The 27342-nt window shown below is 49.9% G+C and overlaps 1 protein-coding gene across 2 annotated transcripts in view; it reads left to right on the top strand.

The window, feature by feature from the left end:
- The window catches only part of Klhl29 (kelch like family member 29), a 272542-nt gene that overhangs the window by 203710 nt on the left and 41490 nt on the right, over positions 1 to 27342 (top strand). For both annotated transcript variants that reach the window (XM_051143236.1, XM_051143231.1), the window contains 2 exons: positions 10918 to 11059; positions 13649 to 14161. In XM_051143236.1, the coding sequence (XP_050999193.1) occupies positions 10918 to 11059; positions 13649 to 14161 (655 nt within the window). The remainder of the gene's footprint in view (positions 1 to 10917; positions 11060 to 13648; positions 14162 to 27342) is intronic.

Here is a 27342-nt window from a genome sequence, read left to right as displayed (position 1 = left end):
CTCCATCACACTGGCAGAGGTGGAGGAGAAGAGTGTCAGTGGTAGATAAGGGCTTGAGGTTTGAGAGAGGAGGAGAGATGACGGAAGCCATTCGGCCTGGCCGCCCGCCACCAGTGTATATCAGAGCAGAAAGTACAGTTGATGGGCACAGTGGAGGAAAGATAGACTGTGATCAGCATCCTGCAGGTGCCTAGGGAGGACTCAAAGTGTCACCGGACAGTGTAGTAGTGTAGTGTGTGCAGACAGCGTGGCATCAACCCCAAAGAGGTGGCCTAGGAACATTCTGACTGTCCCAAAATGTTGTGAAGATCTTAGAACAACATTGTACTTCTGAGACTGTGGGTCCCAGGAGAAAATAATTGGGTCACAGGGACTCCACCCTCAAAAGGGTCAGGTTTGGTGCTCATATATTAGTCCCTCCCAGGGTCGTCTGTTATGAAAATAGTGGGCCTGGTCTCTCCTCAGGTTATAGCTTCTCATTCAGCCATATAACATTTCCTGCACATAGTCTGCCTTTGTAATTCCTTCCCACCAAGGGGACATCACCAGAACTTAGCAGATTGCAGGTACCCATGGGCCAATAACCTTCGCCTGCTTCCTTCCTTTGTAATGTGTACCCAGTCTCAGGTAGTTTCTTTTCTTTTTTCTTTTTTTTTTTTTTAAGTTATTACATCTATCTATCTATCTATCATCTAGTCTGTCACTCCATCATTGGATGGGGACGCTTTTTACACATTCTACAGCGCTCATGTGGAAGTCGGAGGATAGCTTTGAGAAGTCAGAACTCTCTGTCCACCATTCGCATCCCCCACATAGAACTCAGATCTCCAGGCTTGGCAGCAGACCCCCTCACCCACTGAGCCACATCACTGGCCCTCAGGTGTTTTTGTTTGTTTGTTTTATAGCAACACAAAATAGATTCAGAGAGAGAGAGAGTAGGCACGGGTTACAGCCCTCTATGTTTCGTACCCTCTAAGTGTTGAACTTGGCTGGACTGTTTGACTCTCGTCAGTGAGTTGGTGGGAAGAATACAGAATTCTTCCTGGAGAGAGATGAGCTATGCCCACCTTTGGCATAGGGGAGGCAGTTAAGTACGAGCCCGTTAGGGTGACGACTGGCCCGGCAGCCCTCTCCATCTGGCATCCACTTACAGCCCAGTTCGCACAGTGATGCAAGCATGGCAAATGGCGGGTGTTCCCAACTTAAAAGCACTTACAGGTGGCCCTCAGGACTCCACATGAAGTCAGGGGCTCACAGAGCAGCGTCCCAACCAGGTTAGGTCTCTGAGCCAGACTCTGAGGCTTCCTCCTCCTTGCTAAGCCCCTCCCTGCCACCCACTCATTTGCATTCTCTATACCTACCCAGGCTCCTAGCGGGGGGTCATTTACCCGCCAGAGACATCATCATATTCTGTAATATGATTGGAATCTGAATATATATTTAAAATGACAAGATGGAAATTAAAATTTAAATAAAGAATTACTTTTCTATAAGTTTCTCTGAAAGCAGTAATTTAGCAGCAAATTGATAGAGAAAGGTAAGCGTTGGTCCTTTAAACTATCGTACGGTTTCCGGCGGCCGAGCCAGAAGTGTCTCAATTTAACACATCATTGGTTAGTATTATTAGAAATTTCATCAGGCTCTGCAGTGCATTCTGGTGGAGTTCAGAAGGGGAGGCCAGAGACACAGGCCTGGGGCTGAGAGAAGCCACCCTGGTTAGAGAGGGTAGGAGGGTCACAGGAGACCCCACCACAGCACTATGGGGGACTCTGACTGTGCTTTTCTTATTTGTAGCTCAGGGGCAGTTAAAAATAAGAACTGAGGTAGCTGGGCATGGTGGCTCATGTTGTAATCCCAGCACTCCGGGAGGCAGAGGCAGGCGGATCTCCGAGTTTGAGGCCAGCCTGATCTACAAAGGGAGTGCAAGATAGCCAAGGCTACATAGAGAAGCCATGGAAAGAAAGAAAGGAGAGAGAGAGAGAGAGAGAGAGAGAGAGAGAGAGAGAGAGAAGAAAGAAGAACTGAGGCACCCTTAGGGTGCCACAACTTTGCAGGTCAACACATCCTCTAACCCACTGGTTCTCAACCTTCCCAATGCTGTGACTCTTTAATACACTTCCTCATGTTGTGGTGACCCCAACCACAGAGTTATCTTTGTTGCAACTTTATAACTGTAATTTTGCTACGATATGAATCATAGTGGAAATATCTGTGGGTTTTTTCATGGTCTTAGGCAACCCATGTAAAAGGGTCATTTGACCCCCAAAGGGGATGCAGCCCACAGGTTGAGAACAGCTGCTCTAGCCACTGGAAACCTAGGCCCAAAGCAGGAGCTCTTGGCAGTGGCCTTCCCAAGAAGCTGGCTCCTGTGAACCACATGACCAAGGCCCCTAAATCTGCTCCAGTAAGGACCTAACAAGCAACTGTAGCCCCTTAGAACCCCAGATTCTGTGGCACAAGTCTGAGAACATAGGCAAAAAGACTACCATGGCTCCCCAGGTTGGGGCTGAATCAGCAACGTTGTAGGCTTACTAAATTGGCACATTTTGGGGATTCCAGAGCTACAGAATCAGAACTTCTAGGAATATGGTCCATTTCCAGCAATCCTCCCAGATGTATCGCACACGCCTCATGTTGGAGACCACTGCAGTGGTGACAGCTGGACAGTTGAACCGCTGTGCTCCGGAGTGAAAAATCTAGCAGTCTGGTAACATATTCATGGGCTTACTCTCTAAGCACCCGGGCACCAAAAGATCTCCCACCACACATGAATTCCACCATTAGCACACCATTCCTTTAACTAAGACTTGCCTTCCTCAGGGTTCACCCATGTGCATGAGCACCCCTGGGAAATAGGCATGCGTGGTCCCCAGCAGGAATGCCTGCATTTACTGGCCTCCACAACTCCCACAGGTGGACCTGGGCGTCAGGAAATCCCTAAGGGTCTTGCGAAGCGAGAGATTGGAAAGATAGGAAAGGTGAGCCATGTGCGAAGAAAGGCTGTCTATCTACGCCCAGCCATGGTGCTGACGCCTACTCTCAGGTGGCTGGTTCCCCTGAGTAGCCCAAGGGCTGGTGGTCAGAGGTTTGAGCCCTACCCCCTCCTCTACACGCAGGCACCAGTTCCTGCCATTCTCAGAAAAGCAGCATTCATTACTCCCAAATCCACGGGTCTCCGACACCTACCTTTGCCGAGTCGACCCATGGATTCTCAGAACTGTACTAGCCTCTCTGGGCAGCGCAAACTTCCAGACGATGATCTGTTTGCAAGGCAGGTCATATTACAGTGCCCTGGCTGTTAGGCAAGCTTCTCGAGCAAGGTGTTCAGAGGGAGGTGTTTAAAAACATGCAGGATAGCAGGCTACCAAGAAGACACTTGATACCCTATGAGCATATAAAGGGGGAGGAAGTCCTCCTCAGGCACAGTCATAGGGGAGTGGAGTAGGGGAAAAATGGGAGGGAGGGAAGAATGGGAGGATACAAGGGATGGGATAACCACTGAGATGTAACAAGAATAAATTAATAAAAAATTTTTTTTTTAATAAATAAAAATAAAAACATGCAGGGCAGTCAGAAAACATGACTCTGACTAAGACAGAGCCCAAGCCACCTTCAGTAACCCAGAGCTGCAGGAATGGGCCCACCAAAGATGTGTTCTCTAAATTTGGGTGGAAACAAGGCTGCAGATCCAGGTCAGAGTGTTGCAAGTTCCAGGTTCCCTTCTGGCATTTTCCTCCCTGTGGCTTCTCAGCTTTTCATCCAAGGCCACTTTACTCCCACCGCCCATCTGGGGTAGCTCCAAGGGAGGCGGCGTGTACTCGCTTCAGTATTTACACAGTAACAGCCCCCTCTGTGTTTACGGTGCCCCTAATCCTCTGTGAAATGCTGAGGGATGCAGATAACTCGGGCTGAGTTTGCCAAGAGCAACACACAAGTGACTTTTGATCTCTTGTATCTTACAATATACACAGTAAAGCTTGTGTCTCGAGTTTTTTTTTTTTTTTTTCCATTAGCAGTTTAACAATATTTTCTAATATCTTACAATTTTGTGTGGCGGGATGCAGCGAAGGCTGGTTGGGACAATTCTGCAGTGCCTAGGTTGGTGCTGGTCAGCAGGTAGTAGTCGCTGATCCAGTGTCTGTCCTCTAAGGCAGAAGCTGTAGGCGGTCCTAAATGCAGAGCGGGAGAGCGATGGGATCTCTTAGTCAGGCATGTCCTTGCTGTTCAGGCTGGAAGGTCTGAGTTCAGACACTCAGCACTCACATTAAAAAAAAAAAAAAAAAAGGAGGAGGGTGCAACATCACACCCCTGCAATCTCAGCACAGATACAGATGTACTGGCACATCTCCCATGCTCTGTCAAAGCAGTTACGGGCCTATGTTTTCTTTTTTTCTTTTTTCAATTTGAGTTTTGTAGTTCAGTGTCACATTGAAGGCTAAGAGCCCCCTTGGCCTGCATAGCTACCATTTCCCAATGTAGCTTTGACTCCTCGTTATGCCTGGTTTGGTCTTCCTTTGTCTTTATTCTATCTTTTCTTCTTTTGGGTTTTTGTCTCCTTTTGGTTTTGGAGACATGGTCTCATGAACTCCAGGCTGGCCCAGAACTCATTTGTGTAGCTGAGAATGAAGTTAAACAACTTCTCTTCCTCCTCTTTTTCTTCCTCTTCCTCTTCTTGTTCATCTTTGTTTCACTGTGTGTGTGTGTGTGTGTGTGTGTGTGTGCGCGCGCGCGCGCGCGCGCGCGCGCGTACTCTCACCATGTAGAGAGCAGAAGGCAACTTGCAATTGGGCAGTGACTTTTTATTCCGTTAATCCCAGCCCTTGGGAGGCAGAGGCAAGAGGATCTGTGGGAATTCAAGGACACTGTGGTCTATACAGCCAGGACAGCCAGGGCTACACAACAAAACCATGTCTCAGAGAGGGTGGGGGTAGGGGTGAGCGCTCTTGCAAGAATCAGTTCTCTCCTCCTACCACATAGGTCCCAGGGATCAAGCCCAGATCATCCAGCTCAGTAGCAAGCACCCTCTGAGCCTCTCACTAGCCTCTGCCTGCTGAGTGCTGGGATTGCAGCGGTGGATCTCCACACCCAGTTTCATGTAGTGCTGAGGATCAAATTTAATGGGCTCCTACACCCTAGTCAAGGGCTCTACCTACTGAGCTACACCCTCAACACTTTTGGGTTTTGTTGGTTTGGGTGGACCTGAGTTTGTTTTGTTTTGCTTTGCGTTGCTTTTAAGACGATTCTTGCTGTGTAGCTCTGGCTGGCATACAACTTACTATCTAAGCCAGGCTGACTTTGAACTCACAACAGTCCCCCTGCTTCAGACTCCTGAGTGCTGGGGTTACAAGCATTAACCACCATACCAGTACTTTGAGTGCTGCCATTAGCAAACATAGGAGTGAGGCATCACGGAACGGCTCCCTGCAGTATCTCTCCAAGCCTAAGTCCTCATACGAGCCCTTAGCCAGGAGTCCCATGGCACTGTTTGTAAGTGTCTCTAGGAGAGGACCTTGACCATTCATTGCTGAATGCAGTTGCCCAGCAGTACCTCTGAGCTAGAGTAAAAACAGAAGCAAGCTGAGATATGGTCTGGTAGGAAGGAGTTCTCCCAGCTGAGAGGTATGGCACTGGCATGGAGTGCACCATACTCAGTGACACTCAGGTGGTGCAGCCATACCAGCTGTGTTCTCCACACAGTGACAAGGCATAGGCTTGCAGGTTCCAGTGTGGAAGCAGGTCTGTGAGGTATAGGTACATTGCCCTCAGAAACGGGTCACGTGAGGTGGGTGAACTAGGTTCTGTCCTGCTCCAAGGCTAGAAATGTGCAGTGGATGCAGGGTCCCATGATGGTGACCTTAGCCCTAATGCATTGACATTATGCAGTCCTGTTGGCATTTTCTGACCCACTGCCAGCACATCTGTCCTGGAAGCGTTCTAGGATTCCCTGGCTCTTTTGATGTCCTCGGGAAAGGAGTAGACGATGCTGTGTTTGGGAGTCCCAAGGATGTTCATGTCCTTAGCAAGAGCCAGCCTCAGCATCCCACACCCCTGCCACACCCAGGCACTCGGAGGGATCGATAGTCTCCAGCCACTGTTAGTGGCTTAGGTTAACCTAGCCTCTGAGTAGCTTCCATGGCTATGGAGTCAGTCTGTGGTCCCTAGCAAGGAGAGCCAGGCTATCCATGGCTCGTTCACCTCCATGCCCTGCTGCATGTTCCAATATTCCTTCAGCATACTCTGCAGATCCCATTCCTTCCTTGAGTGACTAGTGATGTCACTGCTCCCGTTGGCCCATGCTGTGGCTCCGAAACCCTCCTTTCACTCTGGGGACAGCTATGCCAGGTGTAGCACCTGCTGGGCCAGGCATGGCACTGAGCATCTGTCTTCTTGGGGTTTGCCTGTCAGGACAGGGTCAACAGGACCTTTGGGGCAGTATGTGCTGAACACTGTGGTCACGCAGAGAGTTGAGGTGAGAACAAGCAAGGACTAAGAGGGCCCCCAGGGAGTCCAAGTCCCCATCATCACTCACACTCCCTGACCACGTGGTTGCTGCACATCTTTGTGGTGTTTCTGTGCAAAGTAGAGGGAAGTCCTTTCTCTGGTTGGACTGGCCAGCAGAAAATAGGCTCGCTGGCTACTGTAGACTCGTGAATGTACCGCTTGAGCAGAAGGTCCTCCATGGGAATTCAAGTGCCTCTGCCTCCTCAGCTGGGTGTCGTCTCCACTGACCCCTCTGCCAGGGATCTGTGTGTTCTTAGAGCAACGCAGTGTACCTGATCTCCCCAGGCTGGAAAAGGGTAAACCCTCATGCCCTGTGAAACTGCTGGGGCCCGTGGCAGGAGAGCCCAATGCCAGCAGGCGCCAGCAGCCTGTGCCACCGCCTCACAGAGCTTCCGCCATAAAGGACCTGGGTCTTTAGTGTTCTTCAGTCTCTGAAAGAAGCAGGATGCTGTCAGCCACCGCAAAAATGTGACCTTTGAAAATTTACAAGAGCCGGGGTTTAAAAAGCTGCTGTGTTAATGATGCATCCCATTAGCATCTCATTAAAGGGGAGCGGAGAGAAAGCAGCTCAGGCCCAGTGATGGGCAGATAGGGCCACTGTGCAGAGCTATTCCGGCCAGCCTCTCCTGATGAGTACCACCATGGTACTGGAGCAGAATCCGTGGCCAGGGAAAGGTGACTTGCCAGGCATCCCAGAGAATGGCAGCGGGAGGAAGCAGGGGTGAGGGAGACCCTGCACAACCCACTCCTTCCCTATGGCTGCGAAGTTGGCAGCCCTCACTCTACCCCTACCCCCACCCCAGCTCCCACCCCTACCCCTACCCCTGTGTTCATTCCCTAAGGCAAGCCCTCACTCAAGCTAGGAACAGCCTCGGTTGCCCCCTCGGGTTTCCAGATATGTGGGAATTCGAGACCGTGAGGGGGAAGTTCTGAGCTAGAGTCGCAGACCCTTGGCGGGAAGAGAAGCCCCCTGGTCAGTCTCCCTGCCTCACATACTAGTGGTCAATCCACCTGGAAGCCCTAGGCCCTTCAACAAAGGGCATGCTCCTGCATCTAAGCTGATAGTGGTCAGTCCACATATGGCTCACCTGGGAGCCCTGGGCCTCTCAGCAAAGGGCTCGCTCCTGCATCTCAGTTGTTTGTTGATGGAATCAAGAAAGGAATATTCACTTGATCGCTTTAATAAAACAAAACTCCTGAACTGCACATTGCTTACAGCTTAAGATGTTGCTAGCACAGAGTAGCTTATTTATCATTCCTAAAAAGCAGGGCTGGGGGCGGGGCAGGGGGCGGGGTCGGTGGTGAACTTCACAGAGGCTTTCTTCAGTCTAAGAAATTGCTTGTAATGATCATGACAGGCACAGAGACAGAGACAGACAGGACGCTGGCAGCTGGGTAATCTCGTCCCTGTGGCTCTGGATCAGCCTCTGCACACTCAGAGCACCCAGCTTCTGCTTGGGGGTACAAAGGGTCTTGCGTTGTGCACCCAGCATCCTCTGCTCCATCTGAAAGCGGAATAGGACGGAATGACCACTGCCCTGGCCAGTTCAGAAAGCAGGACCCCAGCCCAATAGTTACTTGCCAAAGAACAAACCAAGGCATAAATGAGTAAGCACGTAAGCCTAAGCAACATGTCAGGGAACATGTGCAATTTTCAAGTTCAGAAATTCCCCTAGTTTTGGGGCAAACATTAGAACTCCCAAAGATTTGTAGCACAGAACCTGATGACCCAAAGTCAAGGGGGAAAAACAAAAAAACAATCAGAGCAGCCAGACGTGGTGGTGCACACCTTTAATCACAGTACTTGGGAGGCAGAGGTAGGTGGATCGCTGTGAGTTCAAAGCCAGCCTGGTCTACAAAGTGAGTCCAGGACAGCCAAGGATACACAGAGAAACCCTGTCTTGAAAAACCAAAACAAAAAACAAACAAACAAACAAACAAAATCAGAGCTCCTGGCAGAAGTAGCGATCTCAGGATATGTTTCTAGAGGCTTCCACCCCCCCCCACCCCCCCCCCAGTTAAGTTGCCATGAGGACCTGTGGGTCCAGCAGTGCAGAAACGGTGGCAGGGACTCAGAAATCTTGAGCCAAGCTGTTTCCTATGTGGGAAGCCTCTGGGATATGGGCAGTAAAGAGGGGCTGCAGCGCCCCCTCCTGACAAAAAACGGTTTCCATATTGTCAGCGAAGAAGCTTGCTGCCAAGGAAGCTGAGGGTCCTAGCGTTCAAAACTGTGCCCTCTAAACAAGGCTCCTAAATAGACATAGCACAGTCTCCTTCCCCATCGGATGCTCCTGAATTCCGCAGCAATTTCTGTGCCTCCGAGCTGAGCCCACCCCCATCCTAAAGCCTGGGGACAGAAAACGGGCTGCAGGTGCCTAGATGGCTTCTGCCTCCAGGCTGGGCACATGTTGAAAATTGCCTCTTCAGAGAACTAGAAAAAAGCCTCCCCAATATTTCCGGTGCCTCGTCATGATTATGGCTATATCCCAGACCCCTCCCCCTTTTGTATCTCATCCCCCCACATCTCATCCATGCCACAAGCAGGCATAAGGCCTCTGATCAGGATGCGCTTTTTTTTTTTTTTTTTTTTTTTTTTTTTTTTTTTTTTTTTTTGATTTTTTGGTTTTTGAAGACAGGGTTTCTCTCTGTAGTCTTGGCTGTCCTGAACTCACTTTGCAGACCAGGCTGGCTTCGAACTTACAGAGACTCTCCTACCTCTGCCTCCTGAGTGCTGGGATTAAAGGTGTGCACTACCACACCCAGCTGTTCTTTCTTTCTTTTTCTTTTTTTTTTTTTTTAACCCCTCCCTTGGGAGAATCTTCCTCTTTTCCATACCCTGTTCACGCAAGTGCAGCATAACACAATTAGATCCGCACTGCCCCACCCCCCCCCCATCCCCCACCGCCACCCTGCCTGGCTCCTGCTCTCCCAGCAGGCCCTGCTACAGGCGCTGTGTGCCAAAGTGTGATGCAGCAAAGACTCCAGAAGCCCCGCCCAGCTTATTGCCTGCACCCCTGATGTGTCCCTGGCCTAGATCTCAAGGCGAATCACCCTGCTCAAGAGCCCAACCAGAAGCTCTGCCTCCAGCTTCATCATTGGGCCAGGCACTATCAGAAGATGCTAGAAGAATGTGCGGTTTGCCTGAAGATGCTTGTGTCCCTAGAGAAGAGCCTCTGCCCCTCATCCTAGTCACATGCTTGCTTAGGCCTAACTGGGTTCCTAGGAGCTGTGACAACTCTTCTCAAAGCCAGCTCCGTGGAGATCCTCACACCCTTTGCATCCCAGCCACTACAATATGTTTAGAATTTTTCTTATTTTTTTATTTATAAATAATGAGCATCGTAGAAAATTTAGTACTTAGATGTGATAACAACTACAACCCTAGCACTTGGAAGTGAGAGATAGGAAGGTCATGGGTTCAAAGGCAGCCTGGAATACAAACCCTTTAAAAAAAAAAAAAAAAAAAAAAAAAAAAAAAAAAGAGCTAGGGATGTGGGTCAGTGTGGAACACTTGCAAAACATGCGCAATAAGAAGTTCTATCCCCCGAATCATTTATTTTGACAAATGCCTACAAGTGTAGACAAGAAGCCACCCAAATCCTATCACCTGGTGACATTCAGGTTACTCACCTCTCACTCATATTGTTGTACAGCAGGGTGCTTGCATACGGAGGTCCCACGGCTCTATTCTTGTGGCCTGCTTTTCTCATCAACATCACAGTGGGAACATTGCGCCTTTTCGTTAGAAATTTCTAGAAAGTATACTTCCTAGTAACCAGTGTTCTATCAGGGACTGTAGCCTGGAGGTTCCAGCACCAGCTGATGTTTGCTTTTCTTCTGAGAATTCCTTTCTTCCATGTCTAGATACATAAATCAGTAAGTGAGCTAGCACGGCACACACGGCCCCTTCACGTCCGTGGGTTCTTCCTACCTAGGACCATAACCTGACCTCTCTTACCAGCTCCCATAACTCTTTCCCTCCACAGCATGCCTGGGTCTCAACAGCCTGTAGGAGTAGGGTGGGGAACGTGCCATAAGTAAAAGTCCTGGGCACTTGGTAGGCTGTGAATAAGTAGGTCCAGTCAGTGCTCAGCACATATCAGGATAAGTGGGTGGCATTTGGGTCTAAGGGCCTCAAGCCAGAGTACAGAACGCCTCATCAGTTGCAGTAGTTGCCCTGGGACAGACTTGGCAAGGCACTGCCTTGGCGTTCCTGGAGACCAGGAACTCATCAGAGGCCAAACCTTGGGCCCGGGTGCAGCCCATCCTCCCTCCTGTCTCCCCTTCCCCCCACCTCCCCCTTCTCCCATAAACCCAGAAGATAAAGCTCATGGTTCAAGAATATTGCTGAGGAAGCAGGTTCCAGTCAGGGTCCTGGGATAGTCTATGTTCACCGTTCTCATCTGTTTCCCACAGGCTCCGGGCATCTCCAAAGCTGACAATCAGTCCCAGGGACTCACGACCAGCATCCGATGGGGGCAGACACCCATCAATCAGTCCACACCCTGGGACACTGACGAGCCGCCCTCCAAACAGATGAGGGAGAGCGACAATCCAGGTGCGTGTTCATCAGTTGATAGACACAACTGCAAGCCCAGATACAGAGCTTGGGGTGTGTGGGACCCCAAGTTTCTCAAGTCATACCTGGGTAGAGTTTTGCTTTGCTCCTGCTACCTGCGCACCAGGATGAGTACTCTGAGCCCCAGGACTTGGATTTCTCCCACAGCGTTTTGGTCCTCCTGTTGGCTGCTCTGACAAGAACAAAGGAACTCCCCTTTTCCTTCCACTAGTCTTGGAGCTCCCTCACCCCCACTTTGGTACAGATACCTAGAGACACCCCCAGCTCCATGCCTTCTGCCAGATAAACACCCCAAGCCCATTCACCACTCTTACCCTAAAGCCCATGAAGTCCAGTCCCCTTCATTTTCCAGACAGTTACGCACGTCATATCCCCTCAAGTGCAAAGCCACAACTCAATGCTAAGAGCCTTACTCGCTGCCTGAGCCACACTCTTCCTTCTACACCTCACATGGGTCACTAAATCCCTAGAACATAGCCATTCAGCTCACAGACATATCACACCCTGTCCCAGTAGCAAAACTCAAGACTGTCACAAGGCCACCTCTTCATAATTGAGCTCAGGTTTGAAGACACAAGAGCAGATCTCTCCGATCTCTGGCAAACAGGGCCACTGTGTGTCAGATGCTGGTTCCCTCCCTCCCCCCCATCCCCCGTGATCAGTCAGTCCCAAGTTTCCCCCAAACTGTGACCTTTCTAGCCTGTCCTGGTAGCTCCCAAGTCATAATTAAAACCAGATCTCAGGGCTTGCAGTACGTGATTAGAGGCCTCTCTGTAGGTCTCCGGCCCCTTTCAGGCATCCATCTCATCAAAAACTGAATCACCGTCATGGAGCCGTGTGGGGCCTTGTCAGCCAGGCTCTGAGATTTTGATGCATGTTTGCAGGTTTCCCTAGCTAGTCCTGGAGAGCACTGAGTTTGGGGTGACAGCCCTTGGCCTTGAGACGTCTAGACTGGCTCATGGTAATCTCACCTCCTCTGTTTAGCTTGGACACGGTCCCCCTCAGCAGCCTATTTTAGAATCTAGCCAGCAATACTTTGCCAGTGTTTCTTGGCTCGCCGTTTCCCTCTCTCATTACGCAAATCATAAATATTTCTTGCACATTATTGTGTGCCGTGTTCTGTGTGTGATCTCAAGGCTTGCAGCAGTCCGACACGCTGGTATTATTGTGCCTGCTGCAGATGAGGAAAGTGGCACATGTGTCACTCATCTGGAACCAGAGCCAGGACTCATGGCTGGTTTGTTCCGACTCACTCAGTGCCCCTGCTAGTTTGAGGGTCACTGTGCTGTCAGGACTCCTGTCCTCCATTTTCACCTTATGCCTGAGGGGGAACTCCCAGGCCTTCCTTCTAGCCTCCAGGGCTCCCAGTCTCCCGTCTCAACCTTCCGGTTCTCAGGTTACACCCAAGAGAAATCTTGAAAACCAAGGTCAAACCGGGTAACGGAGGCCCAAACCAAGACTCAGTAAGTCTGAGGTGATGCGGAGGAGACTTCTGTGTCATTGTACGTTTCAACTTCTTCACAAGCCCCCTGAGTCACCTCCATGTCAATTAAGCTCCAGGTAGACCCAGCCCCTGCTCTGCCTGACCTACACACAACTGGCCTCTCATTTTGCATCACACCTTAAGAGGGGTGTCCAGACTTCCTTATCCTGTAAAATTACCTCAAGAGCCAAGCTGAGCTCCTCCTGGTTCGAACAGGGGTGGCTGTGTTTAAAACAAAGCTTGGAGTCCTCTCAGATCTCTTCCAGTATTTCTCAGACTCCATCGACCTCTTCCCTGGGGCCTGGGAACACCATGCCATCTTCTGTGCTCACCTGAAACCCCATCAAACCATGTCCACCGCCAGCCCTGCGCCCCCGCCCCCGACTCTGACTCCCACCCACAGTGACTCTCCAGCAATACAACACCTATGCGACGTCTGCCACATCTGCCACACTGTTGGATTTCCTTTGTTTTCTTGCAAATGCTCTTTCTTGTATCCAGTTCTCGGTCCAGAATTAAAAGATATAAAGAATGAGGCTTGGAGAACCAAAGCAACTAGCCAGGGCTCTTAGCTCATAGGTAGAGGAGCTGAAATGAACAGCGGTCTCTTTGAAGGCCTCCGATTATTTTCTGTCTGCTCCGCTGTTTCCCAGTTCCCCCAAACATCCTTCTTCCCTCTCTGCGCCCCCTCCCATAGTCATATGTCATCTGTTCGTACCCTCAAAAACACCTAGTCCTACAACTGTCACCACACGTTTTTTTGTTTTGTTTTGTTTTGTTTTGTTTTGTTTTGTTTTAAGACAGAGTCTCACTCTATAGGCTTGGTTGGTCTGAAACTCACTATGTGAACCGGGCTAGCTTGAAACTCATACACATCCGCTTGCCTCTGCCTCCCCGCAAGAATGCTGGGATTAAAGGAGAGCGCCCCTGTACCCTGCTTTATCACATTAAACTGCTGGACCCTTGAATATGACTCTCTTAAGCACTGCTGTTACTCCTGGTCCCAGCTCAAAGCCGGGGACAGTTGGTGTTGGTTGAATGACTGTAACTGTCACCATAACATTTTTTCCCCATCTCCCTTACAGGCACAGGGCCATGGGTGACCACGGTGGCCGCCGGGAACCAGCCTTCCCTGATCGCACACTCCTATGGAGTGACCCAGCCTCCCACCTTCAGTCCGGCTGTGAACGTCCAGGCCCCAGTCATTGGGGTGACTCCCTCACTGGCTCCCCACGTGGGGCCCCAGCTCCCGCTGATGCCGGGCCACTACTCACTCCCACAGCCGCCCTCCCAACCACTGAGCAGTGTGGTGGTGAACGTGCCTGCTCAGGCCCTGTATGCCAGCCCTCAGCCCCTGGCAGTGTCCACTCTGCCTGGAGTGGGGCAGGTAGCCCGCCCGGGCCCCACTGCTGTGGGCAACGGCCACATGGCAGGGCCCCTGCTGCCTCCAGCTCCACCAGCCCAGCCATCTGCCGCTCTCCCCAGTAATGCTCCTGCCACCAATGGGCCCCCCACAACAGACTCAGCCCATGGGCTACAAATGCTTCGGACCATTGGAGTGGGGAAGTATGAATTCACCGACCCAGGGCACCCGAAAGGTAAGTCCTACTGTCACACGCACACCCCCCACTGTGTGCCTGGTTCCTGCCTCTGCACCTCCCTGCCTGCTCACCCCAGCACAGCGAGGGCGGGAGTGTGTTTTATGGTAGCTCTTGCATTGGGCTCATCTAACCCAGAGATGTGGCTGAAACTCACTATTTAGTCAGGGGAATCCAGACAGATAGCCAGTGTGGAGGTTGGGGCAAGCAACAGCAGGATTCGCAGAGCAAGAAAAGAAGATGAGAGGAAGGAAGGAAGGAAGAGAGGGAGGGAAGGAGGAAGGAAGGAAGGGGCCTGATCCAGTGCCCAGGTCTTAGGGGCCGCTAGAACAGTCCATAAAGGCTTTTATCACTTTCCATCCATAAAGACACTCAAAATGCTGTTTGCCTCTGCCCATCAGAACAAGCTATCCCCACCAAGCTATTGACAGGAGCAGGACCAAGGCCCAGGCACGTTCCTACCACCCTGAGCCACTTGAGGTTTTGGCAGTTAAGGACTGAAGGAGGTCTCTGTGAGTCCCTGGGAAGAACAGATCTGGACTAACCTTCAGCGTGTCCGAACACCTAGTCCCAGGGGAGCTTCCTTGCAAAGATCGCAGAGGTAGTTCCTTGGGAACAGAAACTGGGGAAGGGATCACTCGGCAACACGGTTCTCAGCCCATGCTGCAGCCTGAGCAACAGGGCACAGGACGTTATGCTCTCAGTGTCTGAGCAGGACAGCAGGGCCAGGGCCAAGGCCAGGTTTTGAGACTATCTGTCTTAGATTTGCCTTCACCTAGTGCAGGAACATCCCGCAGACACAGGCCAGGTCCTGATCCTGAGATGCGCAGAGGAAAAGTTAACAGTCCTCAGCCAGGGCCAAGGCAGAGCCTAGAAGGTGGGTCTCTGTCGAGCACTCTGGGCTGCTAGGGTAGCCATGCCTCCTTCAAAAGAACCAGTAGGTGGCGCTAGATAGTGTACACAGCTAGCCTCAGAACCCCTGAAAGTCCATCCAAGGGGGCCCTGCCTCTTAGCAGAGCGATGCTGCCATCAGCCACTCACTGCCTACCGTCCCCCAGACATTTGTCACTGTCCTTCTCGAGCCATTCTGCAGTCTTGCTGAGCTCCCCAACCACAAAGCCGGTGCCTAACTCCCTGTGGTGCTCATTCTGTACCTGCGTGAGCCCTGACTGCCTTTGTTTGGGAAATCAGTACTAGTTTTAAGTGGCAAAATTGTAGAAAATTACATCTAAAATTTGGTAAGTTCTTGCTTTGTTTAAAAAAAAATTTTTTTTTTATATAGAGAGAGACTAAATTGATTTCTTTTAAAAAAATGTTTTGGTTTAGCAACCTCTATTGAGAGAGAGAAAGGGGGGGCGGGGAGGAGGGAGTGCTAAAGGAACAAACATATATGCACATGCATACACACACACAAAACCCTCACTCCCACTTTATGGGCCATCAACTCTGACGCAAGAGGCTGTGGGGGTCTCAGCTATCCAAGGCTGTGCCCCAGCTGCACTAGGTAGCTCCAGTGTCCCCATAGCGAGAGGTCTGCTAAGGTCAGTGGAAAGGTCTCACTGGCTTTTCGAGTCCCAGACTTATATCTCAAGAAGAGGAACTGTTCTGTACGGAAGAGAAGCAGCTTAGCTGGCCCTAGAGTTCCCTGGCCTAGGGCCGGAGTCTGAGTTGGGATTTCTCTGAAGAAATCTCTGAAGATTTCTAGGAGCAGGCTATCACTGAACACCCTCACCCCTGAGATAGGACGACACAGGATATTAGTAAGGTCATGCTTCTGGGCCCACTAGGTCAGTGAACCATTGCAGAGCTGTCCCTAGGGCAACTGTGGGAGGCCAAAGAGTGTGGCCTGACCTCTGTGGTCCCAAGCCTACAGGTGGAAAAGGACAGGAAGAGCCACATGACATTTTGCTCTACCAATCCCCACAGGGTAGACTGGGTCTGAGTAAGGAACAGAAAGCAGAACTCAGAAAGTACATCCTGGCCTCTCTTGTGGGAGCCTTCGGGGTCCTCTAGTCAGTGGCCGTGAGTGACCTGTCCAGCACACTGCTTTCTATTGGTGTTCACCAGACCAACTGTTTCTCCAGAGATTTCATTAATTCACATGTCTGTTTATGGCCCTCGAGGGCTGGCAGATCCCCTTGTATCTGTGAAGAAAGATAAGGAACACCTACGAGTGCTCGATGCTCGAGCCTGGGTGGGTTTTTGTTTTTTAAGTAAATTCTCCTTTCGTTTCTAATCTTAAAAGCCTTTATTGCTGAAGCTATAATTTATCTGTCAGGTCTAATGTCAAACAACTACATTTAGGGAAGAAAAAAAAAAGAAAAGAAAAGAAACCCAAATTTTCAAACCAAATCTTTACTTGCCGTGGGAGAGTCCTAATCCTGAGGGCACCACGTGGGTTTGGATTTGGGTCACTTTTAATTTTTGCCCCTAGGGATTTTTTTTTTTTTTAACATCCTTGAGACCCAATTGATTTCACACTTCTAAATGACAGACAGCTGGCTCCAGGCGGGAACAGGAGGCACCACATGATGTTATCAACACAAATCAGAACTTCACTTTAAAAAAAAAAAAAAAAAAAAAAAAAGGAAAAAAGGAAAAGAAAAGAAAATTTTTCCTTTTCTCCCAGTCTCTGTTTGAAACCTTGCCCAGCGTTATAATAAGATCCACCATGCACTATCTAGCTCATTATAATCCTATGATTTTTTTTGCCTTACTATTGTTTGATGAGACAACCTGGCCTCTCGTGGGGTTGAGTAATTATGCAGAGAGACCCCCCCCCCCTCCATGAAGAACAGGTCTTGCCAGCCAGAGGGATGGGCCCCTGGTATTTTTAGACTTCATTAGTGCCCTGATTTAAAATTTCACATTTTGTTTCTTGTAATTATCTTCCAATCGACTGCACGAAATTTTCAGTTGAGGCTCTATTAGTCCGCCTTCCCAAAAAGGGCGTTGGGACTTTAATTTAAAACTTAACCAATTGAAAAGGAAAGGTGGTGTGCAAAATGCCTTTTGATTTGCAGTAGGTCAAGCGATTGTCTCTCATCTGTGACTAGAGAAGCCAGCATGCCTGCGGTTTGCTTTAATGAGTGTTATTTAAATGCATTGAGCACATATAGATTTTCTTAAGAAACTTACAAGATAAATCTTTCTTTCTCTAAGAACAATTTGAGGGTGGGAGCAAGCTGTGGAATTTTTTTAAGATTATATATTTGAAAGGTAATTAAAAATAGATTTCATGTGTGCAAAGTGATAAGGGAGGAAAACGGAATTAGTTCCGTTTGAGTCTTTATAAAAAACCTGCTGTGTTTGTCTTGTCATTAGATGGGGGTGGACCCCAGGCTGATCCTCTGGGAGAAGTACAGCCAAACAAGAAATCTTGAGGTCTAATGACCCTGTTCCTAGAGATCACTAGAAGGTCACAGCAGAGCTGTGCGCTAGGGGGAGGTAATTTCTACCATCTTTCGTCAGGGATTGTTTGTTGGTGGCTTGGGCCAAGGCTGGAGGCTTCTAGAATCCCCTGACCCTGGGTCCAGAGGTGAGCGGCAGAAAGGCTGTCTTCCTTTCTTCTGAGTGTCTGGGGAGAAAAGAGCTGAAGGCCTCCACTCCCTTGGGCATGTGTGTTCTGGTGTAGACACTGCCTTAGGCTGTCAGCATGTAGAGGCCATGATGATCCATCTGCAGAGTTTGGCTTCTCTGCCTCAGGACCAAGGAGCTACATGATGCGTGAATTGTTCCACTTCTTTCTGTGGTTACAGTTTCTCTCCTCCATCCCTAACCCTAGACCTGTAGCCTGAGGTACTCTGTCCATCCTTGGAACGGCATCCCGCATGAACCACAGCTAGTCCAACTCTAGCAGCAGCAGAGACGAACTCTTAGGATATACTGAAGTGTGTGGAATAGTGTTGGGGCCAGAGTAGGCCTCCTGATCTCCCTGAGACCCCTTTTCCTTCTCTTGGGAGTGTTACCTGAGTGTGGTTGTTCATGCCTGTCATCCTATCATTCAGGGAAACTGAGGCAGGACGACTGCTAAGTCAAGGCTAAACTGAACTACATTGTGAGTTCTATCTAGCTCAGCCTGGCTAAAGAGTGAGACCCTGCCTCATAAAATCAACATATATGTACATACATACATACATACATACATACATACATACATACATACATACATACACACACATACATACATATACATATATATGGTATACATACAATATATAAAATGAGAATGCTAATACTACCTCCTGGAGTCCAGGGAAGGGTCGATGGGAATTGTGGGTGTGACCATCCCTCACCCCTTGCCTGCTCACTACCACTGAAATCTATTCCAGCGTTCTGTCCAGGGAGTTTAGTAGCAGAGCAAGCCCATTCAGTGCTCACAAGGCTCACCGTCCTGTGGTCGAGACCCTTTCTCGGAGATGGCATGAGTTGCCTTCTGGCAGAGTCTAGGAAACCGTTCTCCCAGCCATGGGGCTAAGGCCTATCTCATCCATCCTTGCCCCACACCCAGATGAGTCCAGAGCACACCGTTCTCTCAGTAACCTCATAAATACCCTGGGAGGAGCTGAAAGACATGACAAAGCTGTTTGCCCACACACTGCCCATGCTGCAGTAACCCTCGCGCAGGCCAGCACTCCCCGAGTCACTCTCCCAGAAATGTCACCCTGAGTCCATCCAGCCTTTAAACTCAGAGCCACCACTTGTCCTTTACTGGCCCAGAGTGTGTTATCTCTTGAACACAAGCCTCAAAACTGAGCCGCAGTGGTCTTTTTACAATGCAGAGTTTGCCCTGCCATGCCCCCTACAAATGACTCCAAGGTCTCAGTTGTTCTAGTGTCTGATGGTCACCCCGATATGATTGCTAAGTCCCGGACACCCACTTGCCCTGCACTTCATCCTTCATGACTCTGTACACAGGCTGAGTTCTCTCTCGGGTTCTCTCTATTTGAAGCGTGCCCCATATTTTGAATCACTCACTTTCCAAGCAGTTTGTGCCTGTCCCTTCTCCCCTCCTCAGACAGTGAGCCTCCAGCCTGGGGTGGGTAAGGCCTTCTTCACTGGAGCCCCATGCTAGCCCAGCAGCCAAAACAGACCTCCTCATCAAGACTTAAAAGGATTGGGTGATGGATAAAAGCACAGAGCTAAGGCTCTCTGCAGCTTGTCTTTGTTTGGCAAAGGCAGTTAGTTGGTACCCTCGGGCATCCAGGTAGGCAGAAATCTCTCAGGGAAGTCATTCTGCAGTCCCCGCACCTGCCCCACATGAAACGTCTATCCATTGAGACTTCCTGTACCCACACAATACCACCTGCCCCAGAGCATAACGGGATCTGAAATTCTGCCCCAGTTTCCTCATCTTTAAAATAATAATGGCAGAGCCATTTCTTACAGTTGCTGAGAGGATTGACTCATTTCATTTGCAGCCGCTAGCACAGTGCCTGGTGTAGTCACTATAAGAGTGCGTGCGGTCCCTCACTCCACCATCAGCACCACCTTTCAGCATCAACGGCCTTTTAGGCGTTCAGGTTAATGTGATGAATCAAAGACCAGTTTGCCTTCCAGAGTCTTAGGAGAGCATGTTAACATCATGATGTCTGAAGGCCTGGTTCCCAGGGGTCCCCTTTGAATGGCAGAAAATTGCTTTCTCCCATTGTAGCATTTTACAATCCTCCACCATCACCATAACAACCAGAAGAAAACAGCCTGTTGCTGGCACCATCCCCCTAAGTCCAAGAACTGTTCATCTTTTGGGGGCAGAGAGTTCCTCCTCTGTACTCTCAGGGGAGGTCAGCATCCTATGACCTTTGGCTTGATAATGGGGAGCCAAGTTCACCCAGGCAGGATTAGGTACACGTTCATGGGTGTGGCAACAGATTGAACAACTAGCATTGTCTGATTCCCATGGATCAACTAGCCAAGGCAGGGAGACTGGTCAGGCACGTATGGCTGGCAGCAAGGAAGGTAGTCGGGAGGCCAGCTCGGCTGCTTGGGTAGGCTTCCCAACCTTCCACACACCAACGCAGCAAACTTGTGCTGGAAAATGGGACTCTACCTCCCTTTTCAATTCTGTCCCCTGACCCTCCTGGGGCATTAGATACGAAGTCCGGCACCATGCCTAATGCACAGTAGGCTCCTGCGCTGCTATGGCTCCTTGGAGGCTTAAAGAACCCTCGGGAAGAAGGGTGGTTGGTCTCCACTGCTTTTGACTCGGGAGCCAATCCCACCGCCCTCACTCTACCCAGTAGGCCCCCACATCCTGCCCACATACCCTTTCCCAGGTGCCAGGTATGAGTCAGCTTATGGAATTTGCGGTTTTGTCCACACCCACAAAATATTTTTCTCTTCATGAGACCAAAGCCTGCCCCAGCCCATTGTGAACCCCTCCTTGCCTTCCCAGGGCTCTGTCCTCAGGGCTTTGTTCTTCATTAATTGGAGAGTTGTGCAGGGTTTAACGGTTTGGTTAACAGATCATTTGGCTGTGACTGAAACAGGCAAGCAGCATATTGCTGTACAGGCGGCCAGACCACCTAGAGACAGTGTCATCCTCATAGCAGGAGGTGACCCAGCCACACACCCACCTGCTCAACAGGGCACAGGCAGATTGAGGGCTGACTTTCCACCTCTAATATATGCCCCAGCATCCTCCAAATCAGAGGTCCTGCCCCACCCACCTGCTAGGAGTCAGACTGCTTCTAAGAGTGAGAGAGAACAAAAGGAGGCGGGTTTTTTTGTTTTGTTTTGTTTTTTAACTAAACAGCACCAACCCACAGTGCAGAAACCCACTGCCCTGACCCAAGTAAGCCCTGGCATCGCTCAGGAGCCTCGAACTAAAGCAGGCAACAACAGAATGACTTAGCTACCCGCTAGGCCAGAGATACTGAGAGGCGATGGGTGAGCTGGAGGCCTGGCACCTCCCTTCCTGGGGCTCCACTGGGTATTTATTGAGACACCAAACTCTGTGTAGAGCCCACACGTGCTTCTCCCCTAAGCCAAACAAAAAGGCATAGGCAGCATGCTGGCTGTGTGCCCCACACAATCTCTGCTTCTACCAATCAGGAGGCCCTGGGTGACTCAAAAGCACTCCAGACATGGGAAGAGGCCTCAGGAGAAAGGTAAGGTCTGGCTGTAAGAAAGGCTGCACTCCACTGGGGGAAAGAACAAGGAAGCGGCAGTGAGAACTATGGAGGCCGGGAGGAGAAAGGGCAGGAGAGATGAAGACCTTAAAGGCAGTCAAAAGGCAGGAGGGTAGATGAAGGGAAGAAAGTGTGATACAGAATTGTGTATCACAGAGTCACACACACACACACACACACACACACACTCATGCATACACACATTTCTCCTCCTCCTCCTCCTCCTCCTCCTCTTCCTCTTCCTCCTCCTCCTCAAGTGGTCCACAAAGAAAGCCATGACTGGATTGCTAAGTTATTTTCAGAATGTCTGTTTCTCTGAGCACCAGGCACTCAAAGCCTGACTGTACACACAGGCTGCTTACCGGCTGACCTCCCTACCTCAGTCAGACCATGTTTTGTAGGCAGTAACCCATCCACCTCCAAGCCTTTGTGATCTTAGAAGGTGAACGGTTACTTGATCATCCTAGACTTTGACCTAGGTATCAGACTCCTGGCCACCATTAAGTCTTGAAAGGGAAGTCAGGGACACACCCAAAGTCCAAAAGTTCACTGTGTACCTCTCTCTCTCTCTCCCGGTATGACAGAGGTTTGATGGCAAAGTTCCTGGTGCCTAACCACTCGCTGAACAGGCTTCGCCTGCTGGTAAATGGTGCTCCTAAACTCATGAAGTCAGGTCTGGTTCCAGAATTTTCCTCTGCAAAGGCTGGGGTCAGTTCTGAGCATGATATTTCGATAGAGTGTGTGGGGTGCCTGCTGCTTGCCCCTGCGTGATGGGGAAGGACCAGACAAACAATATACTACACCATGAAGCAGAACTGGAGAAAACATGGCACAAAACCAGTTCAATGAGAAGCGCTTTGATTGAAATTGCATCCCATTCAGGAGCACACTCCCTATTCTAGAAACGTAAAAGGTAAAAAAAATAAGACAAGCGTAGTATTTCAGGGACACAAAACATCGTGTAAATTGCTTGAAGAAAAACATGGCCAAAAGGTTGCCATTTATTGAAATAGTTGTCATTGCTTGTTTTCTTGGTGTAAATCTTCTTTAAAAGGAAAAAAAAAAGGTGTGTGTGTGTGTGTGTGTGTGTGTGTGTGTATTACACCCACCTCAGAGAGAAGTGCAAGAGTTTCAGGGCATAGCTGAGCAAATTTTCTTTACTCTCCTAGTCTCTCCACAGCATGGTGGACAACCTGGCACAGCCCTGTGAACTGCCTACTGGCCCCTCCTCTTTTCTGAATGACTTCCCACTTGTCATTACCCAGTGCCTCAGATGTAGTCTGCAGAAAAGGCCAGTACACACGTGCTCTCGCCAGCTTCAGCAGGGTGGGTTGTATGACCCTACTGGGGCAGCTGCAGATGGGGTGGCTTCAACCAGACCGTGCTTTCTCACAGCGGCAAAGGCTGGAAATCTAAGGCAAAGTGAGTCAGGGCCGCTGTCTCCTGGCACCTCTCTCCTTGATGCTGTGTCTCCCTAAGGTTTTTGCTTGATGAAAGAGTATCTGTGCTGTGTCTTCTTAAAGGGGCACTACCCCTATTGGGTTACCCTTGTAAACTCCTTAAAGGCCCATCTCCAAATGCAGTCAGTCACCTTATGTGGGTATGAAGATATGGCTTTGACTGAATCCAAGTCAGTCTGTAGTAGTCTTTGTTTTTTGAGATTTTTGTTTTGTTTTTAAATAAGATGTAGACTTGCCTGTCCAGGAACTCATAAAGATCCTCCTGCCTCTTTGTCCTAAGTGCTAGGACTAAAGGGATGTGCCACCGTGCCTGGCCATAATTGTGTTTAAATCCATCAAATTGGCAAACAGAAAGGGTGGCCCCTCACTACAGCACACTTGCCATGCACTTAACATTTTTTTTTTTTACCTCAAGTTAAACTTTGCACTGAAATTCTAAAATTGTTTTTCTTTAAATCCCACTCCTGTCCCAACTCTGCTCTCTGAAAAGCTACCCACCTCCCTGTCTTCACGTAAGAATCTTCTTCTAACAAGCCATTCATCCTTCACAACCTTCTCCACGTGAGCATCATAGTGGATAACAGGGGAGGGTATTGCCTGAGCCTTCATTCCACAGGCAGGGGAAGTAAAGTTAAAGGCATCACAGAATATCACATCATTCCCAGGGATTCTCTAGCAAGTTCCCAGGGAACACACCCCTATTGCCTGGGTGGCCTGGACAGTCACTTCCCTGCTGCTGGGATACCTCCATCCTGGATGGCTTTTTCTCCTCACAGTAACAAACCCAGAGCCTGCATGCCTGTGACCTGCAGCTGAAACAGAGCCATGCACCCCATAGGAGCTGTGTGTTCTCAGAGGCAGGGCCACGCTCTCACCCAAGGCCACGTCCATATGGGGCCACATGGACTGGATTGGTAATGGCCCCTGAATATGTCACTAGGGGGACACTTGTCCTAATAGGAGAAGGAAAGGTGACCCAGGCAACCCTAACTCGGGGACACGGGGCCTCACCTTATCGAGTCTCATGGTTGATGCCTTCTTTGGACATGCCTGCTTGGTAAACTTGGTCTCCCGGGATGGAGCAAATGGTCAACTATGATCATCCATTGTTGCCCAGAGTACCTTCAGGGGCCAATCTCAGGGGCCCAAGATGCCTTGCTACCTATTCAAATCTGAGCTCCAGGACCTTAGAAAACCCTGGATTTTGTGGTCATCTTGTAGTAACACTCAAAGCTTCTGATCTCACTAGATATTTGAACAGGCAGGTTCTGGAATTTATGGATCCCAGAAATAATTCCTGGGTTTTTAACCTTTCTTTCTCTGTGTGTGTGTGTGTGTGTGTGTGTGTGTGTGTGTGTGTGTGTGAGAGAGAGAGAGAGAGAGAGAGAGAGAGAGAGAGAGAGAGAGAGAGAGAGAGAGAGAGAGAGAGAATGTGTGTGACTATAGCTGTGTGTGTGATGTATTGCACATGGTGGATACACACTCTTGGACATGGATACAAAAGCTAGAGGAGCATCCTCTGGCGGTCTCCACCTTATGCCTTTGAGGCATGGTCTCTTACTGAACCTGGACCTCGAGTTTCTTTGGCTAAGCTAAAGGCCAGCAAGCATAGAAATCACCCCGTCTTCCCCTTTCTCTGCCAGGCGGGCTTGCAGCTGTGCTCAAGACCACACCCCACTTGTTCTGTGGGTCTGAATTCCAGTCCTCAGGCTTGGCTTGGAGTGTAAGTGCTCTTAACTGCTGAGCTGTCTCCCCAGGCCCAGGTCTTTGTTCTGCATGAGGGTGTTCATGACCTTCGGACTTCCCGGTGCCATGTCACTGGTCTCACCAGTTAAGTAGACATGGAATCTGGCCCCCCTCCTAGGTCTTGCTAGTAATGATATCTGTCAAGGAAATGAAGCTGACCTTGTGGAGTTGTCTCAAGCTTTCGTCAGGGACTACTGTTACAGACAAGATATGGGTTGAGCTGGAAAGTGTAACCTTGTCTTCCAGAAGGGTGAGCAGCAGGGACAATAGCTGCCATGCATTTTCCTCTCGCTGCATGTTCATTCTGCTCTGTATTTATGTACTCCTTGAAGTTGTCCCATTTCGGCAGACTCCTACATGAAAACACAAAGGCTCAGATAGGGCAGATACCCAGGGGCCGGTGGCATGATGAGAGTGGATCTCCAGTGACTGTGTCCCTCCTACCATTCCACACCTGTAGGTCCCTGTTGGTTGTCACTAGGGCTAAAGATGGATAAGCCCTATGGTGGCTGCTTTATATATCCTAGCATCATGGGACCAATAGGCTCTTGGAGTTCTTTGTTCGGGGGCCGATAGGTAGATGGATAAGATAGCTGTGTGGAATTCCCATGGGGGTGGGGGAGAGCACTAGGCTACTTGAGGAAGCTGCCGACAGAACACTGGCCACAGAAGCCACTGGAGCTTGGGAGGCAAGCGGCCCTGGGAATTCTTTCCTGTTGCTACGTCTCCCACGCCTTACTCAAAGTATTGCCAATGCAATAAAGTTAATGGAGCCAGTCATACTATGAAGGACCCAGCTCTGAGCAAAGATGATACATCTTTGAAGTTAATGAGGTCTATTAATTGAGCTTATGCCCTTTTAAATGAACGAAAGTCTTGAAATCTACTAGACGGCAGCACATCCATTTAGAAGTCGTTATTGACGCCTCATGTCTCTGTCACCAATGGATGAGGAGCCACCAGCGCAGGAGCTATAGGAATTGGCCGCCTGCCGACATTTAACCTTCAACTTCTGCAAAGCTCAACAGATGCCATGTCTGGCCAGCCATTTGTGTCTTCAGCAAGGTCTTCCACCCAGCCCTTTACAGCCATAGAGGTTGAACACCGCCGTGATGAATATAGCGCAGTGGCTGATCCATGTAGCTGGAGGATGTTGAAGCATGCAGTCCCCACAGCCAGCACTGCAGAAATGGCCCCCACACAGTGGAACTGCTATGGGCAGTCCCCGGGCCACACAAGTATAGAGAACTGGCTGAGCAGAGACTCGAGCTTGGCTGCAGCCTGCATGGGAAACAGCACACCATGGCCCCTGTGCCCCCCTGAGCATGCACCAAAGCCCTGTTTCCGGCTCCTCCCGAGTTACCGCCAGTCACAGTCGCTTAAGAGCACAAAGTGGCACTTGTTGTGCCCACAGAACATCTGCTAAAGACAAACTTGTGTTTATAGCTCTTCACTTCAAAAGACTGGCCGTGTTATAAAAAGAAGGGGACCATCTGTCCCTCTTCTGGACCCCAGCGCCTCTTGGAAGAGATCGCTGTGCAAGAAGGCAAGTGAGAAGTCAGCGTCAACTTCAAGAAACTATTTTGGAGCCAAGAAAGAATAGCGCTTTCCCACCAGGGGGGAATGGGGTCCACACCTGAAGACCAGCCTGCAGGGGAACGTGTGTGTGGCGACAGATGCTGGCCAGAAGGAGACCACCTGGGATCCAGTGGAGATTCCCACACGTTTTCAACATCACAGAGACTCTGGAGCAGATAGATTAGGGAGAACTGTGAGACACGACAGAAGGTGAAAGGGAAGGGCCATGGGGTGTGGCAGCCCCAGGGAAAGACAGAAGCAGTGCCCTGGGCAGTTTGCTATTATACTCAATCAGTTGTCCCTCCTTTCACCCAGTTTGGAGTTTTAGGCCCTGGGAGCCTCTCAGGCTGAGCAATCTCCTCCCAGTGGCAAAATGCTGAAGACCTCCAGAGTGCAGAAAGGGTTCAAAAGTATGTGACTCCTGCTTGGGGTTTGTCTGTCTCATACCCTCTAGCAGATACAAAAATTCCTTTGAAGCCAGACATGGCAGTACACACCGGTAATCTTAGCACTGCAGAAGCTCTAGTGGGAGAGTCATGAGTTCAAGACCACTCTGGGTAGCATAAAGAGACCCTATCTAGTAAAAGACCAAGAAATAAACGGCCCTATAAAATCCAGAAAAGGCTAGTGATGGGAGGTTAATGGAGATGGAACTTACAGAGGAAGAATGTGAACTTCTGAGGGATATAATCTCACAGGAGATTCCTGGCCGAACCGTTATGAGGAGCCGCCCCTGGGTCCTGCACCCACCCTGGCGTTCCTGCTCAAGAATTGTAGACTATATCTAGAAATGCTGTCCCCTGGACCTCCAGCCCGCCACATCAAGAACAGCTGTGCTTTCTGACATAACCTGCAGATTCCAAGAAGCTTTATTTTATATGCATTGGTGTTTTGACTGCATGTGTGTATGTCTCTGTGAGGGTGTTGGATCCCCTGGAACAGGAGTTACAGACAGTTGTGAGCTGCTGTGTATGTGCTTTGAATAGAACCTGAGTCCTCTGGAAGAGCAGCCACTACTCTTAACCTCTGTGGGCCTAGATCTGGTGTTTCCCTTATTTCTGATGAAAACCTCCTTCTGACATGGGGAGAAATTGGAGGATGAGAATGGGGGCTAGAAGTGGGATGCTCTGAAGACGCACCTTGTCCTCTTGTCCCGTTGGTCTCTGACAGGACATCCCTTCTGGCTCCTCCTGGTCCTGTGAACTAACAGCTTCGCCTTGTCCTAAGGAAAGTGCAAACGTTCTTGTCCACGTCTTAAATGCCCCCA

The sequence above is a fragment of the Acomys russatus genome, chromosome 1, assembly GCF_903995435.1.
Source record: "Acomys russatus chromosome 1, mAcoRus1.1, whole genome shotgun sequence".
In the NCBI taxonomy this organism is placed as follows: Eukaryota; Metazoa; Chordata; class Mammalia; order Rodentia; family Muridae; genus Acomys; species Acomys russatus.
This window is presented reverse-complemented; position numbering and strand designations above follow the sequence as displayed.